At 41.4% G+C, this 18,656-nt stretch overlaps 1 protein-coding gene across 4 annotated transcripts in view; it reads left to right on the top strand.

Annotated features, from left to right (window-relative positions):
* OSBPL3 (oxysterol binding protein-like 3) overlaps window positions 1-18,656 on the top strand; it is a 135,233-nt gene that overhangs the window by 51,874 nt on the left and 64,703 nt on the right. For 2 of the 4 annotated variants that reach the window (XM_010855374.1, XM_010855372.1), the window contains exons 3-10: window positions 931-1,047; window positions 1,200-1,253; window positions 3,078-3,191; window positions 6,429-6,596; window positions 7,174-7,297; window positions 8,641-8,744; window positions 8,948-9,040; window positions 10,104-10,260. In XM_010855374.1, coding sequence (XP_010853676.1) covers window positions 931-1,047; window positions 1,200-1,253; window positions 3,078-3,191; window positions 6,429-6,596; window positions 7,174-7,297; window positions 8,641-8,744; window positions 8,948-9,040; window positions 10,104-10,260 — 931 coding nt within the window. The remainder of the gene's footprint in view (window positions 1-930; window positions 1,048-1,199; window positions 1,254-3,077; window positions 3,192-6,428; window positions 6,597-7,173; window positions 7,298-8,640; window positions 8,745-8,947; window positions 9,041-10,103; window positions 10,261-18,656) is intronic. The other 2 variants (XM_010855375.1, XM_010855373.1) reach the window with 1 other exon arrangement.

The following is an 18,656-nucleotide window of genomic DNA, read 5'->3' as shown; positions in this document are numbered from 1 at the left end:
TAATTTATTTTTTAATATAAATTTATTTATTTTAATTGGAGGCTAATTACTTTACAATATTGTATTGGTTTTGCCATACATCAGTGTGAATCTGCCATGGAGTGTTTTTCTTTAGTATTCCTTTTAAAATTATTTTTTAGCCAATTAGTTGAAATAACCTAAATAGCTGACAGTGGAAGATTTATTATATAACTATTTGTCCCCCCAAATTGCAAACAGCTTAGAAGAGCAATAATTGTACCCTCCTCCACACTGCCCTCACCCCAAGTTTTTGAAACAAAAGAAAGGAGGAGAAAACAAAATTTCTGGGAAAAGAGAGTGAAAATATGTGTTGCAGAACCACCTTTTTGATGCTTCAAGATTTCCAACAATTTTAATACCTAGAATTTGGGGATAGTGTGCCTAAATCATTATTTCAAACAACTTGTCATGTTTGCCAACTCAACGCAGTCTCACGCTTTTGGGCCAATTTTCTCAGCCACCCTATCCCTCCTGCCCAGTTTTCATCTTGATGTCTGTAGCTTTGGATTCAAAGTTAGACTGAAGTCTAGTAGTGAAAGTAGTGAAAGTAACTGATGATGCAAAGGGAACAAAAATAGAATTTACAGCAAAATCCTTACCTCTAGCTGTGGTGGTCAAAGTTCAAGCACCAGAAGAGGAAGAGACATTCCCTTCTGAGAGAGAGCTCCTGAAAAACAGACAAATTTGATGCCAGTAAATTGTAGCATTAAATCTATAAAGTCTAAGAACTGTACATAAATTAAGCCTGGATTTCTTTTCCCCAGCACACCCAGCCAATCTCATTATCTTGGATGGATTTACAAATGGGATCAAGTGCTTCTTAATGTTACTATTGGATATATATGTATATATTGAGCCTGATAATCATTTAAAGATAATCATTGAGCCTGAACTCTTTCATTGGAACAGGACAGCTGGGAAGTGGTGGAAGGATTGAGGGGAGAGATGAATTACACCCAAGAGCCACCAATACAGAAAGGATTTTTACTGAAAAAGAGAAAATGGCCCTTGAAAGGCTGGCATAAGGTAAGAACTGGCTTGGGACTCACCTTTGTACCCACATTCCCTACTCAGGCCCTCTTCTTAGGCACTTATATTTAATTTGAGGCTGAGCAAGGAGACCAAGAGAAGGACATTTAAATAGAATGTTTTAATGAATTCTACTTTGTTCCCCACAGAGATTCTTCTATCTGGACAGAGGAATCTTGAAATATGCCAAGAATCAAACTGACGTAAGTGGTCTGGTTAATCCAGCATGCTATTGAAGAATTCTCCAGGCTAGTCATGTTGTATGAAAGGAGAGAAGGTTAGCACTCCCCTTGATGAGGATGGAAGAGGCTCTTGAGCCTGACAACATGCATATGGTTGAGGCATTGCCACCTACTTCCTGGCATCTAACCACTGGTGTCGCAAAGAGTCAGATACGACTGGGCAACTGAACAACAATAATAAAGCGGCTCAATCGGTAAAGAATCTGCCCGCGGTGCTGTAGACCCAGGTTCGATCCCTGGGTCAGGAAGATCCCTGGAGGAGGAAGTGGCAGCTCATTCCAGCATTCTTGCCTGGAGAATCCTCATGGACAGAGAAGCCTGGCGGGCTACAGTCTATGGGGCTGCAGAGAGTCAGACCCGACTGAGCAGCTGAGCACGCACACAGTGGTTGTAGGCTGGTGGATGAGACTGTACATTTGGGATTGCATTTCCCACTGGAAACCATGAGGGTGGTGGTGTTTCTCTCTCAGGGAACAGAGGTGCCTGTTCCCTTCTGTCTCCTCTCTAGGTTCTGCGTGGGCTCAGTTCACCCACCAAGTGGAGGTGTGAGGGCCCCTCTCAATACTCCACTGGGTACCCAGCTGTGGGTTCTGGTCTTAGGGTTGTACTATGGGGTTCTCTGAGTGGGGAGAGACCTCTTCCCAGCGAGGTAACAAGAACAAAACATAGGACGTGTCCTCCTACTATTCTGGGCACTGAGGGGTTTAGTGGGGAAAGTCCTTGGTGAAGGTGACAGGAGATGCCCCTGTGTGTGGACACCAGGCAAACGGCCCACCAGGGCTCAGGATAACTGCTGGTCCTACCTGCACGAGAGTCCCTCTCTCACCCAGCACTTCTCTCCTCCTGCCTTCCTCTCCCTGCCTCGCTCATGGGGCTCACCCTGTAGGGGTACCTGCAGAAACGTGCCAAAGTGCCTGACCCACAGTGGCCTGTCTTAGCTTCCTTACTCCTCTTTTTGTTTGTATGTTTTATTCAGCTTTTAAAATTTTTTGTTTAATTAATTTTTATTGGAATATAATTGATTTATAATGCTGTGTTTCTGCTGTACAGTGCAGTGAATCCCTTATACATGCACCCATACTGTTTTAGATTCTGTTTCCACATAGGTCATTACAGAGTATTGAGTTCCCTGTGATGTACACTAGGTTCTTTCTAGTTATTTATATATAGTGTATAGTCCCAACCTCCCAATTTCCCATCCCCCCACACTTCCCCCTTGCAACCATATTACTCAGCCATGAAAAAGAAAGGAATAATGTCATTTGCAGCCAATGAGTGGACCTAGAGATTGTCATACTGAGTGAAGTAAGTCAGATACGCAAAGACAAATATCATGATTGTATGATATTGCTTATATGTGGAATCTAAAAAATGAGTACAAATGAAACTAAAACAAAATAGAAATAGAGTCACAAAGGTAGAAAACAAAGTTACTCCTCTTTTAAAATCACTTCCAAATGAATTTAGACCCCAGAAATCCTGCAGGAAGTGGTGCCATTAACAGGTGAATTCACTGCTGTGGGAGTCAATCCACAGGGCTAACTTCCGACTTTCCTTACCTTCTGCTTGTTACTTGACCCTCTGCGATTCAGTCTCCCCTTTAGGTTAAATAGGATGACGCATGCACAGCACTCAGCACTGTTTCACACTAAGTGCTGGAGAAATGTGGCTGTTGTGTTAACTATTAGTGTGTGTGGAAGGGGAGGGAGAGGGAAAGGAGTGTCAAGGATGTTCTGGTGGTTTTAACACTGTGGTTCTCATGGGGGGCCCTTTGTGCCTCTGCAGATAGAGAGAGAGAAGCTGCATGGCTGCATCGACGTCGGGCTCTCGGTGATGTCTGTGAAGAAATCATCCAAGTGCATAGACCTGGATACCGAGGAGCACATTTACCATCTGAAGGTGAGACTGCTGCCCAGGTGCTGTCCCCCTGTGCACAGATCCTTCATGTTGCAAAGGAATTGTCAGTTACAGTACCACTGGTGATGCCTTTTGAATTTCAGAACATCCAGCCAACGTGTAGAAGATCTTCATTAGGAAAGTATTTCTAAGGATCCTGTTGCTATCTGGATGGGACAGTTCTTCATTGTGTAGGGAGTCTCTCACACTGGGACTCAATAAAATAAATTCAACATCCTTGTCTCTTCTCCCTCATATCCCTCCTCCATTGTGACTGTGACATTAGTAACCTAAAAAAAACTTCATGTTTTCAAATACAAACTCTCTCTACTCCCAGGCAGTACCATCTTTAGTGAAGAACCATTTGCCGTAGAATAAAATATGTTTCCTGAAATATAATATGATCTTTAGTCTGTGAAGCTCTGGCTTACAACGTCAACTAACTTTATAGGGATTAAAATTCTCATACCACAGTGATGTTAAAAATTTTTCTCCTAAAGGACGGGTCTCTAAATAGTGTCTCTGAAATGGAGTGCTTCACTCCATTCTTCTGCCCCTTCTGCTGCAGGTTGTGTAGATAATTAAAAGCATGAAGCAAGAGCTTTGGAGATCCAAATCTGGTTCAGATCTTGAACACCTGACTACTTACTTGCTCTCAGCGTTTGACAAATTATTGAATCTCTGAAAGTCTTAGTTTTCTCACCACTTCCTGCCCCCACAATGGGAACTACTTTGCTCATCTTGTGGAGCTGAATGTGGAAAACTTGGTGTAATGCCTGACCCACTGTAAGCTCAATAGGTTCATTTATTATATATAATTATATATTAGGTGTTACCTGAGGGTTAGAAATTAATTGAGAAAACGTAAGAGTCCTTTCTTACTTGGACGAATTACTTGGAATATTGGGAATGGGGGCTGAGAATTGGGAAAATAAAAGCATGAGATTATGATCTTCACATCTTAGTGTATCCCTGTCCTCCCCATGACATGTCTGTGGTACTTGGGCAGATACATGTTTAGCACATACATGTAGTTGATGGACTGCCCAGGACAGTCAAATCTGTACTGTTTTTTAAGCCTAAGCCCCTGTACTTATGGGTGTAATAACTGTTTAGAGCAGGGTTTCTCACCTTCAGCACATCTGGAGGGTGGGCTGGAAACTCCTTTGCCATGGGGGCCTGTCTTGTGCATTGTAAGATGCCCTGGCCTACACCCACTAGATGTCAGTAACAACCCTCGTCTAGTTATCACAGCCCCCAAATGTCTGCAGATGTCATCAGACATCCCCTGGGGTGGTCACAATACCCCTGACTAAGAGTAACCAATGTGAATCAAAGGAGGGAGAGACCTAAAATCTTTCTTAAAAAAAGATGTTTAAAAAATCTTTGAAGGTTTACCACTTCACCTCCTCTCAAGTAATTTCTCTGTGTTCTTCCAGTAACTCTTATTTCTCTCTGTTGACGTGGTCAGGAAATAATACAGTTTTGTTCATCCACTATTCTAGTTAACAGAGTAAAAGCAATGATTAATCCCTAATTTTTAAAGAACTAGAATGCCTTGAAATACATCAAATACTAATACCGTGATAAACACTGGTTAATATTTCTCTGTGTTGATTCACTTTCAGTTCTGTGTGTGTTTCCTGTCCATTCTGACCATTAGTTATGACTGTGAGAGCAGGTGTGTGGACTTCTCTGAGGTCCTGGTTGATGGTCTCAGAGTCGGACAGTTTCTAATGTGAGCCGTCCAGTCCCAGTCTCTTCCTGTATCATAGAAGGGGGTCTGGGCAGCAGAGAGTTAAGTAGCTGTACACCCACCGTCCTGTGACTACCTAAGGGGCTAATGCAGAACCCTGGTCAGTTATTTAAGAAAGTGCTTTTGTTCTTCTGCCTCGTTTAACCCAGTTAAAAAATGGGTCAAGAGGAATGCTCTGGGCACTGATTTTTAATGGCCTCTGATAGTAGACTAGAACAAAGAATGACACAAGATTCCTATAAAATGCCCAGCAGCAAGGTCTGGGAAATGAAGTACATTTCAAGAACATAATTTAAAGGAGGCAAATAGATGTGAGTCTGTGTTGCTTTTACTTGTAAATGGCACATCCAGTAGAACCTGGTGGGGTTTCAAGTCTTGTGTGTATTTCTAACCAACACAACAAACATAGATGTCAACCAAGCACTTCCTAAATGAAGGATGTTGCTGACATTTATTTCCACATCCTTGCTCTCAGTCACAGCTTTAGTAAAGATTTTAACTGAATTGACCTGGATTTTTCTTCTTGGAAGTTAACCTACTGAGTATTCTTTTGGAGTCATTTATATTGCCTTTTCATGAGTCTCTGTTTTCTCATATATAGATGTCTATCACTTTTTATTTTGAAAGCATTAATGTACCATCATACACACATAGAAATATTAACTATTCAGAGAGATTTATGGTGCATAGGTGCTTCATATATTCTTTTTAGTACTCTATGCACATTTGATGTATTTTATAATAAAAGTTACTACATACAAACATTATTCTTCATAGAAGTTACACATTGATAGTCAATCACAGAGAGAATGGCTAAAAGTTTGTGTTTGTGTGTTTGAAAAATCCTGGAAACCACTGATAATACTTTATCAGACTTTTGTTTTCTAAGAGTGGGAGAAATGTTCTTGTAAATAACCTTCACATTCATTAACATGTATTCCTCAGTAACATTTCGTTGTCAGAGAAGATGAACAAGGTTAAATATTTCAAGAAGAATTTATTCATTCTCTCCAGTTCAGAGAAGATTGATCTGAGAAGTCTGAATTAGAAAAGAGGTTTTTTATTAATAAAAAATGGTGTAATGTTTTCAGTGGGGATATGAGAAATGGGGACAGGAGAACTTGGAACTGCTTTAAGAGACGGATAAATATCCTTTTTTCTAATTCTTTTTTCTTCTTGTAAGAGATGGATAAATATAAATTTCAGCTTGCTTGTTGTTTACTATGTCTTAATAATAGCATGGCAGTTGGCACTTTCATAGAATGCTTACATGTAGAGTTTATGAAGACCACTCTTACTTTCCATCTCCTACTCCATAGACTTGCTCCATATACTACCTGAGTGTACACGAAGTAAACAGACTGGTACTTCCACAGTTCCACGTGTGTCAGGATGAAGAGGGGCCAGGAATGACCTCAACGGGATGACTAACTGTTTCTTAGATGAGTGACAGTCTTGTGTCCTTTCGACCCAACACAATCTAGGTGAAGTCAGAGGACGTCTTTGATGAGTGGGTATCCAAACTCCGCCACCACAGAATGTACCGTCAGAATGAAATCGCCATGTTTCCACACGAAGTTAATCATTTTTTCCCAGGATCTACAGTCCCAGACTCCGGTCCTGGGGTCATGGACACCATTTCAAGTAGGAAGGTAATGATTTGCCAATCATGAATCTAAAGGAAGTAGGTGGCTTTGTTGGGGGGAGTCTGTTCCTGGGGGCAGTGTCTGAGGAAGGAGAGGTTAACAGGGAGGAGCAGAATGAGTTTGATCTAGGATTTTATTTGTCTGTATGTCCCCTCAGTCAGAGCCAGGGCCAGAGGAGCATCTATTAATGCTGAGATAACTGAAGAAGAGCATGTACAGAGGAATTTAACATCCCGACTCTCCCTTGATCACTTTGACTTTAGTTTGCTTTCTGGCTGTAAAATGCAGGAGATACATTTATAGTCATACAGAACCACACAATCTTTCCCAACATTTGTGTCATCTTTTCATATGGTTATCATTTGGCAGGAGGAGAATTCAGGGGCCTGTAGCACGGTGTGGCCACATGGGTGACAGCTGGAGCTCTCAGGGTCTCTGATGGAGTGCTTTGCTAGACGCTTCTTTCTCATTATGGACAGATGGCTTCCATTAGCAACTAGCCCCCTTTATTATCCTTTACCCTAAAGTGTTCCCACCAGGCTCTGTTTTCATTTATAATGTGCTTGTGTCATCTGTGGAACAGCGTAGCAGTATATCAAAGCAGAATTCGTTTCAAACCGGAAGCAATTTATCATTTTCTTGTGGTGGTGAGACTCGAGTTCCATTATGGTTACAGTCTTCAGAGGACATGGAAAAATGCTCCAAAGGTAGAGTGACTCAAAACCTCTGCTTCTTTCTGTCGAAAACCTCTGCTCATAGATTTTCCTTATTCCGTTTATACTCCAGGTGAATTTATATTCTCCCTCTAGACTGGTCTATGTTCCCTGTCAGATTTGGCTTATGAAGATCTGTGCTCATTGTAAACAAAAGACACTCAGAGTTTCATGTCTTCCCTTGGGGGTGTGTGCGAGTAGGTTTCCTTTTCTGTTCTTTAAGCAGCGATGCCCAGTTTCCACATAGACTGCTAAATCACAGAATCACAGAATTTTGGCTTAAGTGCCAAAAATGATTCTGATATGCATCCAAGAACTTATAAATCACTGTTCAGAGGTGAGTGGGTGAATCAAATGGAGATTCCTCACCAAACAGGTGTTCTCTACTCTGGCTGCACATTAGAATTGCAAGAGAGCTTTTAAAATGCCAGGATACCCATGCTCAGGCCCCTCTCCCAGAGAATCCCTTTAAGTTAGTGCGGGGTGGGGCCCTGGCATCACTAGTTTTTCACAGTTCCCAAACTGATTCTGGTAAGGTGCCACTCTTGCCATAAGGAAGCTCAGTGCTCTCAACCTTAGTGAAGAATCACCTATGGAACTAAAAAAGAAGTCATCAGTGAGGTTGGGAGTATTCTGACTTAATTAACCAGGGATGAGACTTTGACATAGGTAATTTTAAGAACCTCACCAGTTGATTTTTAAAACATAGCCATGATTAAGAACCACTGTCAGAGAAAGATGCCTGAAAATTGCATTTTTCTCTGTTGAATGCAGATAGGATCACATCTGGGGCCATGAAATGTTGCCCTCGATAAATATGAGCAATAAAAGAGCTCTGCATTTATCAACTTATTTAACTCAACTGTCCTGTGAGCTCACAATATCATTATCCCCTCGTGGACTGTAGCCTGGCAGGCTCCTGTCTATGGGATTTTTCAGGCAAGAATAGTAGAGTGAGTTGCCATTTCCTACTGCAGGGGATCTTCCCCACCCAAGTGTTGAACCCGCATCTCGTGCATCTCCTGCATTGGCAGGTGGATTCTTCAGCACTAGTGCCACCCGGGAAGCCTGTAAGGAAACTGAGGCACAGAGAAGTTATGTAATTTGGCCACGATTCAGTTTGTTAAGTACATTCAAACTGAGGCAGCCTGGTTCTCTAGATCTATGCCCTTAACCACAAGTCTACTGCCCCTCCTATAAAAACGGAAGTAAAATCTCCTAGCTTTACATATGTAAAAACAAATATAGATAAATGAGAAAAATAGCCGGCACTAGTACAGTGAAGGCTGAACGCAAGACAAGTGGCTCTTACTTCTCCTCTTGTTTTCCCCCTGCAGACCTGGCACACTGTCATGCCTACCTGGTGGAGATGAGCCAGCTTCTGCAAAATATGGACATCCTGCATCGGACATATTCGGCACCAGCTATCAATGCCATCCAGGTCAGCCAGAGCCCATTTCTGTTTGCCTGCTGGCACTCTTAGGCTTTCTTCTCTCCTCCCAGCCTTTCACTAACAGGGAAGTTTTCTGGCTGGTTGCTTCAGCCAAATTCAAGGGGATGGAGTTGGTCACTCTGGTGTGTGTCTTTCCCTGTTGGTTTGGTGCATCTTACTGTCTGTGCTCTCTTTCCTGTTTTAAAACAAAGGGTGGAGCTTTTGAAAGTCCCAAAAAGGAAAAAAGATCACACAGGAGGTGGCGGTCCAGAGCTCTTGGCAAAGACGCTAAAGGAACGCTGCAGGTAACCCTTGCTTTCCCCTCCAGGCTGGTTTCCTCAGGGACACATGCTGGGGGCCCATGGAAAAATGACTATGCTGCAGTTACTCTCAGATACCCTGTGCAGAGACAGGAATTCAATCACTTGGGTTTTCTGAATGCTAAAATAAGCATGTCATGCATATTGAGTAAAGGAAAAATGGGATGCAGTTGGAGCGACTGCAGTCACTTCTAGGGCTTTGGTTTCCCCTTCTTTACTGCTTAGCCTGCCTGCTCTCTTCCTACTGGGGTGTGTACCTTGATTTGTGGCTGCTGTGGTTGTGTGCCCTGTCCCACCTTTTCTGTGGCTCAGTGCACTCACCATCCCGCCGAGCCCACTGGCCAGAGTCTTCGGGAGCAGGACATTGTATAGACTGTCTCTTCTCTCCAACCTTCCCATCTCCCATCAGAAGTTCACTGCATAACACTAACTGCTGACTTTCCCAATGCACAGCTAAGCCAAGATTTGCAGCTCAGTCATTATATATTAAATTGCAGCATTATTAGGGTCAAAATAAATCAGGAACTTACAGAAACTGTTATACTCTTATGTAACTCTGGTTTAAAGCACTTTATGGATTGAATTGAAATACTTTCAAAGCAAAGAGAGATTTGTGTTCAAAACATCTGAGAAGGTGATTTGTTTTGTAGAAGCACCAGGTGCTAATAAAGAAAACATTTTTAAACCTACTCCATGAACTATTAATATTAGCAACCTAGATCCTGGGTGATTATCGCAAGGAGGAAGGAATTGAATATAAATGAGAAAGAGTCTGGCCACTTTAGCTGTCATTTTAAACCTATCGCTTTAAAATTATGATCATCTCCAATTAAAAATGTGATTTCTCACTCACTTATATTTCATAAGAAGCCAGTGGAAGTTGCCATGGCAAGTGTTTCCCTGAGTTTTCATATTGAAATTTATCACTCAATTAAAAAAAAATGTTCTGTAGAATGTTCTTCTTTTCTACTTTCCAATCTTAGAAACAAGTGAATAGTCTAAGCAATTCACATCTAAAAAGTAATATCTCCCTTTGGTGTCACTTCAGGTACCTAAGCCTTTTTCTGGCCCAATAAGACTGCATTCCTCCAATCCTAATTTGTCTACACTAGATTTTGGAGAAGAGAAAAATTATTCTGATGGCTCTGAAACCTCATCAGAGTTTTCTAAAATGCAAGAGGATCTGTGTCATATTGCCCATAAAGGTAAATGAGTTTTCTTTCTTTTTTGTGTTTCTTTCTTCCAGTGTGTTTGATGAAAATACTATGTGCTTGTCTGAATGTGGGAAAGTCCTTGGAGAAGGGACTCTTAGTTGGTTCATTTTCTGCTCTATTAGGATTTCAGTTCAGTTCAGTTCAGTTCAGTTGCTCAGTCATATCCGACTCTTTGCGACCCCATGAATTGCAGCACGCCAGGCCTCCCTGTCCATCACCAACTCCCGGAGTTCACCCAAACTCATGTCCATCAAGTCGGTGATGCCATCCAGCAATCTCATCCTCTGTCGTCCCCTTCTCCTCCTGCCCCCAATCCTTCCCAGCATCAGAGTCTTTTCCAATGAATCAACTCTTCACATGAGGTAGCCAAAGTATTGGAGTTTCAGCTTTAGCATCAGTCCTTCCAAAGAACACCCAGAACTGATCTCCTTTAGGGTGGACTGGTTGGATCTCCTTGCAGTCCAAGGGACTCTCAAGAGTCTTCTCCAACACCACAGTTCAAAAGCGTCAATTCTTCGGCGCTCAGCTTTCTTGACAGTCCAACTCTCGCATCCATACATGACCACTGGAAAAACCATAGCCTTGACTAGATGGACCTTTGTTGGCAAAGTAATGTTTCTGCTTTTGAATATGCTATCTAGGTTGGTCATAACTTTCCTTCCAAGGAGGATTTCAGGCAATCTAATTTTTATTTTTTGTTTATTCTGTTGGTAATAGGGAGTGTATTGGCAAAAGTCTCTCTTTAACTTATAGGGAAGAAGGTGAGAGCCTTAGGAATACTTTAAAGGCTGAGCAATTTATATGAGAGTGATGAGAATGTAAATTGGTACTTTTCTGGAAGGCAATGTTACATCATGTTTCAACTTTTTAAAAAAACTATCTGTTCAGCAGTTCTACTTTCAAGAATTCATTCATAGGAGTTAACTTAAAAGTTATCCAATGACATGTGCTTCCATGGTGGCTCAGTGGTAAAGAATCCACCTGCCAATGCAGGAGACACAGATTTGATCCCTAGTCTGGGAAGATCTCATATGTTGCAGAGCACCTAAGCCCATGCACCACAACTATTGAGCCTGTGCTCTAGAGCCCTGGAACTGCAACTGTTGAGCCCACGTGCTGCAACAACTGAAGCCAGAGCGCCCTTGAGCCTGTGCTCTGCCACAAGAGAAGCCACTCCAGTGAGAAGCCTGTGCACTGCAATAAAGAGCAGCCCTTGCTCATCGCAAATACAGAAAAGCTCACATAGCAATGAAGTCCCAGCACAGCCAAAAATAAAGAAATTAAATTAAATTTAAAAAAAAATTACCCAAAGAAGTCCATTGTAGCATTGTTCATATCAAAAATTAGATTTTTCAATATCATTTGTTGTTTAGTCGCTAAGTTGTGTCCAACTTTTTTGTGATCCCATGGATGGTAGCCCACCAGGTTTCTCTGTCCATGGGATTTCTCGGACAAGCATACTAGAGCAGGTTGCCATTTCCTTTTTTCAGGGAATCTTCCCTACCCAGGGATTGAACCCATGTCTCTTGCATGTGACAGATTCTTTACCACTGAGCCATCAGGGAAGCCCTTCCATATCATTAGGAAAATGCAAATCCAAACCATGATGAGACATTATTATGCACCATTAGAATAGCTAAAATTTAAAAAAAGTACAGACAGCTGATGAGGATACAGAGAAACCAGATCTCTCATATATTGCTAGTGACAATGCAAGATGGTACAGCCATTCTGGAGAATAGTTTGGCAGTTTTCTATAAAACCAACATGCACTTCAAATACAACCCAACGTTCACATTCCTAGGCATTTATCCCAAAGAAATAAATGTAAACTTAAGTCCACACAAAATCCTATACACAAATGTTCACAGCAGATGTATTAGCCAAAGACTGAAACAACCCAAATATCCTTCAGCAGACGAGTGGTTAAACAAAAGGTGATATATCCATACAACAGAACACTGTTCCTCACTACTCAGCAACAAAAAGGAGTTACCTGGATACAGGCCACTGTGGACGTGTTCTCAAGCACAACATGCTGACCCAAAATAGCCAATCTCAAAAGGTGTCCTAGTGTGTGCTTACACTTATTAACACTCTTGAAGTGATCCATGTTTAGAAATGGAAAAGTGACTGGTGGTTACACGAGTCAGGAACAAGGAAGAGAAAAAGAGGGAAAGTATGATTATGAAGGCTGGTAGTAAGATCTATCCTGATTTTGGTGGCGAGTCCATGAATCTACACATACGATAAAATTGCACTGACTGGTACTTATACCATATCCACAAGTGAGAGCCTTGTCAAACTTGCGAAATCAGAATCAGAGCTGCAGGTTATACCAACATCCATTTCGTGGCTTAGATGTAGCGCCAACGTTATGTAAGATGTTACCACTGTGGGAAACTGGAGGTAGGGCACCCAGGGCTTCTCTGTACTGTTGTTGCAACTTCCTGTGAAATTTCAGAATAGAAAGTTTTTTAAAAAAAAAATTAGAAATAACCCAAATGCCTGACAGTAAAGAGATTAGATTTTTAAACTGCAGTGTAATCATATAATAGAATACTTAACAGCTACAATAATAATAATATCATCTACCTTATATCGAACACATGTCTTGCCAGGTGTTTGCTAATAAGAAATTAACATGCAATGTTTCTTGAATTCATACCACGGAGTAGGTATGACTGTAACCTCTTATCAGTGTACAGATAAGAAATCTGAGACTTAGAGAAGGCAAAGAACTTTGTGAGGGTTCCAGGGGAGAAAGTAGCCAAACAGACTTGAACCCTAACTTGCCTGACCCCGAGTCTGTGCTTCTCACCTGCTGTCTCACTGCCCTCAAAGATAGAGTTAGCCAGGGTTATTTTTATAGGTATTGGAAGATACACACAGTTCAGTTCAGTCACTCAGTTGTATCCGACTCTTTGTGACCCCATGGACTGCAGTAGCAAAAAATACAAGGCATGATCCTGTTTTTTGGGGAAAATATATTAATCTGATATATATAGGCATATTAAAAAACCTGGAAGGATATATATACCAGTGTTTTAGTGATGGAGACTCATTTGAGTTCAGTCGCTCAGTCGTGTCCAACTCTTTGTGACCCCATGAATTGCAGCATGCCAAGCCTCCCTGTCCATCACCAACTCCCGGAGTTTACTCAAACTCACGTCCATTGAGTTGGTGATGTTCCATGTCCAGTTCTGTTCTAACTGTTGCTTCCTGACCTGCATATAGGTTTCTCAAGAGGCAGGTCAGGTGGCCATCTCATCCTCTGTCATGCCCTTCTCCTCCTGCCCCCAATCCCTCCCAGCATCAGAGTCTTTTCCAATGAATCAACTCTTCACATCAGGTGGCCAAAGTATTGGAGTTTCAGCTTTAGCATCAGTCCTTCCAAAGGACACCCAGGACTGATCTCCTTTAGAATGGACTGGTTGGATCTCCTTGCAGTCCAAGGAACTCTCAAGAGTCTTCTCCAACACCACAGTTCAAAAGCATCAATTCCTCGGTGCTCAGCTTTCTTCACAGTCCAACTCTCACATCCATACATGACCACTGGAAAAACCATAGCCTTGACTAGACGGACCTTTGTTGGCAAAGTAATATCTTTGCTTTTCAATATGCTATCTAGGTTGGTCATGATTTTCCTTCCAAGGAGTAAGCTTCTTTTAATTTCATAGCTGCAATCACCATCTGCAATGATCTTGGAGCCCCAAAAAATAAAGTCTGACACTGTTTCCACTGTTTACCCATCTATTTGCCATGAAGTCATAGGACCAGATGCCATGACCTTAGTTTTCTGAATGTTGAGTTTGAAGCCAACTTTTTCACTCTCCTCTTTCACTTTCATCAAGAGGCGTTTTAGTTCCTCTTCACTTTCTGCCATAAGGGTGGTGTCATCTGCATATCTGAGGTTATTGTTATTTCTCCCGGCAATCTTGATTCCAGCTTGTGCTTCTTCCAGCTCAGCCTTTCTCATGATTACTCTGCATAGAAGTTAAATAAGCAGGGTGACAATATACAGCCTTGATGTACTCCTTTTCCTATTTGGAACCAGTCTGTTGTTCAGTGTCCAGTTCTAACTGTTGCTTCCTGACCTGCATATAGGTTTCTCAAGAGGCAGGTCAGGTGGTCTGGTATTCCCATCTCTTTCAGAATTTTCCACAGTTTATTGTGATCCACACAGTCAAAGGCTTTGGCTTAGTCTGTAAAGCAGAAATAGATGTTTTTCTGGAACTCTCTTGCTTTTTTGAAGATCCAGCAGATGTTGGCAATTTGATCCCTCGTTCCTCTGCCTTTTCTAAAACCAGCTTGAACATCTAGAATTTCACAGTTCACGTATTGCTGAAGCCTGGCTTGGAGAATTTTGAGCATTACTTTACTAGCGTGTGCTGCTGCTCCTGCTAAGTCGCTTCAGTCGTGTCCGACTCTGTGCGACCCCATAGATGGCAGCCCACCAGGCTCCCCCGTCCCTGGGATTCTCCAGGCAAGAACACTGGAGTGGGTTGCCATTTCCTTCTCCAATGCATGAAAGTGAAAAAATAAAGTGAAATCGCTCAATCGTGTCCGACTCCTAGCGACCCCATGGACTGCAGCCCACCAGGGCCCTCCATCCATGGGATTTTCCAGGCAAGAGTACTGGAGTGGGGTGCCATTGCCTTCTGATGAGTGCAATTGTGCAGTAGTTTGAGCATTCTTTGTATTATCTTCTTTCTGCTTTTTAAAACATTTTTCATATATTATTATTTTTTAAAGGAGAAAATGAGTTAAAAATTGTTAAATGGGAGGACAGTGCTTGAAATAAGAGAAGACATTTCCTTTTTCCTCTTACCACCCCGATTTTCCTTCCTTTATATCACTGATTCCTTTCCCTCTTTCCTTACCTTCTAAGTCTAAAATGTGTTGGTTATGAGGAAACCATTTCATGCTCTTTACAAATTCCCACTTCAGACTCTTGTCCAAGCGACCATTAGAACTTTGTCCATGTTTCGTGGTGCAGTTGTATGATTTATCTATAAAATGGGAAGAATTACCTGCCCCAACCCCTTTAAAGATCTTCATGCACCCTACTGTGTGTTCTCTGGACCCCTTGTAATCAGATTGTTTCATTTTAGGTTGTGTGGGAGGGAATTTGTATACACAATGCCATTACTTTTTACTAATATGAGCTGTCCTTTTAAAAATGAGAAGATAATGTCTCCCTGGAGGAGAGAACAAGCTTAATTTTACCTACCTTGAAGAAGCTGCTTCCTCAGCAGGACAGCAGTTGCTATACTGACTGGATACACTGGTCCCATCCTCCAGCCCGTGGGCCTGACCTCATGCAAGGTCATGGGCATCAGCCAGCTGCTCTGTCTTTCGGGCTCTGTGAAAACCAGCTGGCTGCAGGATTTGTGCTCTGAGAAAAGGCCCAGGAGCACCTATTCAACTTTAGCCTGAGCCCCACGGGCTTGCAGATAGCAAATTCTACAAGCAGCCCAGCAAGTGTGGTTTCATTCCTGTGGTTTTAGTATTCTTGCCCAGACTGGAAGATCTCAGGGAGTTGCATTTATACAGGTTGTAACTCAGAGACCTCACAAAATGAAGACAGTTTTCAGGTTCCCTCTGTGTCCTGTGACCTTGCTTGCTTTCTCACTTCCATTCATACTTTTGAAGCATCTTGACCTTTCTTCCTTTGTAAGCCTGGTTTTGTTACTGACAATTTTTATTGTACTTTTTTAGCTGTATCACTAATCTATTGACTGTGATTTCAAAACAGCTGAACTCAAGGCAAGAATTCCACTGGTGTTGTAAATAATCTGTATTACCTACTTTTTCTTCAACGTGTTAAATGCATCTGAATTCTCCCTGTTTCATAGAAGTTGGATCAGGTGGTAGAAAATCAATATACACCCATCCTAAAAAGTGTTTGTAGTATATTGTAGACTATAAGTTTGATTTTATGGTGTGTCATTGGTTCATGTGTCTGGCTTTGTGTCTGTGTTCACACACACACAAACAAACCAGAGAACAACGTGTACTAAAATCTAAAAGTGTAAATAATTTGCCTTACAAATATTAGCTTGTGTGTGTGTATGTGTGTGTGCATGCACACTCAGTTGTGTCTGACTCTTTGTGATTCCATGGACTGTAGCCCACCAGGCTTTTCTGTCCTTGGAATTTTACATATACCAAAAAGTAGTTCATGGAACACATTGCCCATAAAAACACTTTAAAAAACAAAATTCCATGGGTTAGAATGTTTGTAAAACATTGCTGACTATAATCTGCTGTGCATTTACACCAGAAACAGTAAATATTAAAGACCCTGAGAAGTCCTGCAGCAGGGAAATCTGTTAGCTTTGTTTAACTTAATGATTTAAGGATTTTCAATGTTATTATGGAAATTCTTCCTCCTCCCCAAACTGCTATCAGCTATTGCCAGTCTGGAGCTAAACTTCCTGAGAAACACATCAGCAAACAATGCAAATAGTAAGCGTCTTTGGAGCTAACCCTCTATACCAGCTAAGTCAGAAAACTTGCATTAGACTAAGCCACCTCTGTTCCTGACTAGCTGTGGGACTTACACCTCACTGATTAATCTCTCTGGATCTCAGTTGCCTCATCTGTTAAATGTCCTGAAATAGTCGTTCTGACTCTTTGGGCTCTCAAAAATTCTATAATTGTCTTCTGTGAATAATTGTTTTTCACTGAATGGAAATTATTCTTACTATTGCTTATTGTTACAATGAGATTTTATGGAAAAATTGTTCTACTAGTAGCAGAAGCAGAAATGGTGAGCAGATTTAAGATGGGAAAGCATGAATTAGTATAGGACTGGGGTCAGGGTGCTCCAAACACAAGTAGGTAATCACATTCTGCCTTGGAAAGGAAAAAAAAATGAAGTATTTAAAATACATCTCTTGCAACCTGTGAAAGGTATTTGCAATGAGAGAAATCTTCATTTACAAATATAAAGGCTAAAAGTAGAACAAAATTAAACTCTGTTAGATTATTTGCTGTTATTTTGTTCCTGGATTCTTTTCCTGGGTTGAGTTTTCATTGAGAGGTCATTTGTTAACTGTTTTGAGCTTATGGAAGCATTGAATAAAAGCCAAATATGTCATAATGGTATCATTTTCAAAGATTAAAAGCTAAAAAATATACATGAAGCCAGTTCATTTATCAAGCATAATTTAGAATTTAGCATAAAAATCTGCCAAGCAACTGCAGTCATGTAATTTATCAGTAAATAAGTAATCAAATTACCTAATATAACTAAATGAAAGAACTGTTTGTGTAGAAGATGGACTCGGAAGTGTTTTAAAACTATGGATGTCCTGTGTAGTTTGAGAATTAAGAGAAACAAGATTACAGATGAGATCATCTTAGATATTTTAGATGTTAACATCTCCCACATGCTAGATGATGCAGCCAAAAGAAAAACAAATAAGAATTCACCAAAATGTAGTTTTCATTAGAAAGAAAGAAGAAGAAGGAGTCCTACTGTAGGTTGGGTGCTATATAATAATGTGCTTTCTCATTTTCCTCAAAGCCCTTTTGAGATATGGGCATTATCCACACACACAGATGTGGAAACCAAGGATTTGTCCAAAATCTAAATAGCAACTATGTGATAAGTGGTAGGATTTCAGTTCACCTTTCTTTCATTGCACAATATCTTTCCCTTGTACCACACTGCTTCTATAGAGCTGTGTCCATGGTATTCTTAACTGTCTTCTTCAAGAGCATTTTCTTTTCTAGTGTAGAGAAACTGGAGCATATTAAATAGAGCACAGGCAGTTAGGAGTATAGGTGTCCTTTAGCACCACCTTTCACCATCCAAACATTCCAGCTCTGCTCTCACTGTCTAAGTCAATAAAAGAACGGCGTGGAAGCCCATGGAAATGGGAAAGATAGTGATCATATGGGGCTTCCCTGGTGGCTTGGAGGAGACCTGGGTTCACTCCCTGGGTTGGGAAGAACCCCTGGAGGAAGGCATGGCCACCCATTCCAGTATTCTTGCCTGGAGAGTTCCATATACAGAGGAGCCTAGTGGGCTGCAGTCCATAGGGTTGCAAAGAGTCGGATGCGACTTGAACGACTAAGCATGCAACTGATCATACGATGCTTATGGTGCTTCGATCTGTCCAAAGCTCAGCCTATGTCCCACTCTCTTAGTACAGAGAGAGTGTTTGAGAAAATGGCTAAAGACAGTCTGGGAAAGAGGTATAATTCCTTTCGATATTCAGACGCTCCGTGAAAGAGGAAGTAGTTCTTTTTGCCAATGAGACACTGAGGTGAACATTAACTTAGAAAAAGGATGGACTTTCTTAACACAAGAAGAGTCTAAGAACAAAAGTGGATGGCTTTAGGGGACAGCAGATGCTCCAAGCATGAGCCCAAAG

This window comes from Bison bison, unplaced genomic scaffold, assembly GCF_000754665.1.
Source record: "Bison bison bison isolate TAMUID 2011002044 unplaced genomic scaffold, Bison_UMD1.0 scf7180017864364, whole genome shotgun sequence".
In the NCBI taxonomy this organism is placed as follows: domain Eukaryota; kingdom Metazoa; phylum Chordata; class Mammalia; order Artiodactyla; family Bovidae; genus Bison; species Bison bison.
The sequence above is the reverse complement of the archived record's forward strand: the minus strand, read 5'-3'. Positions and strand labels throughout refer to the sequence as shown.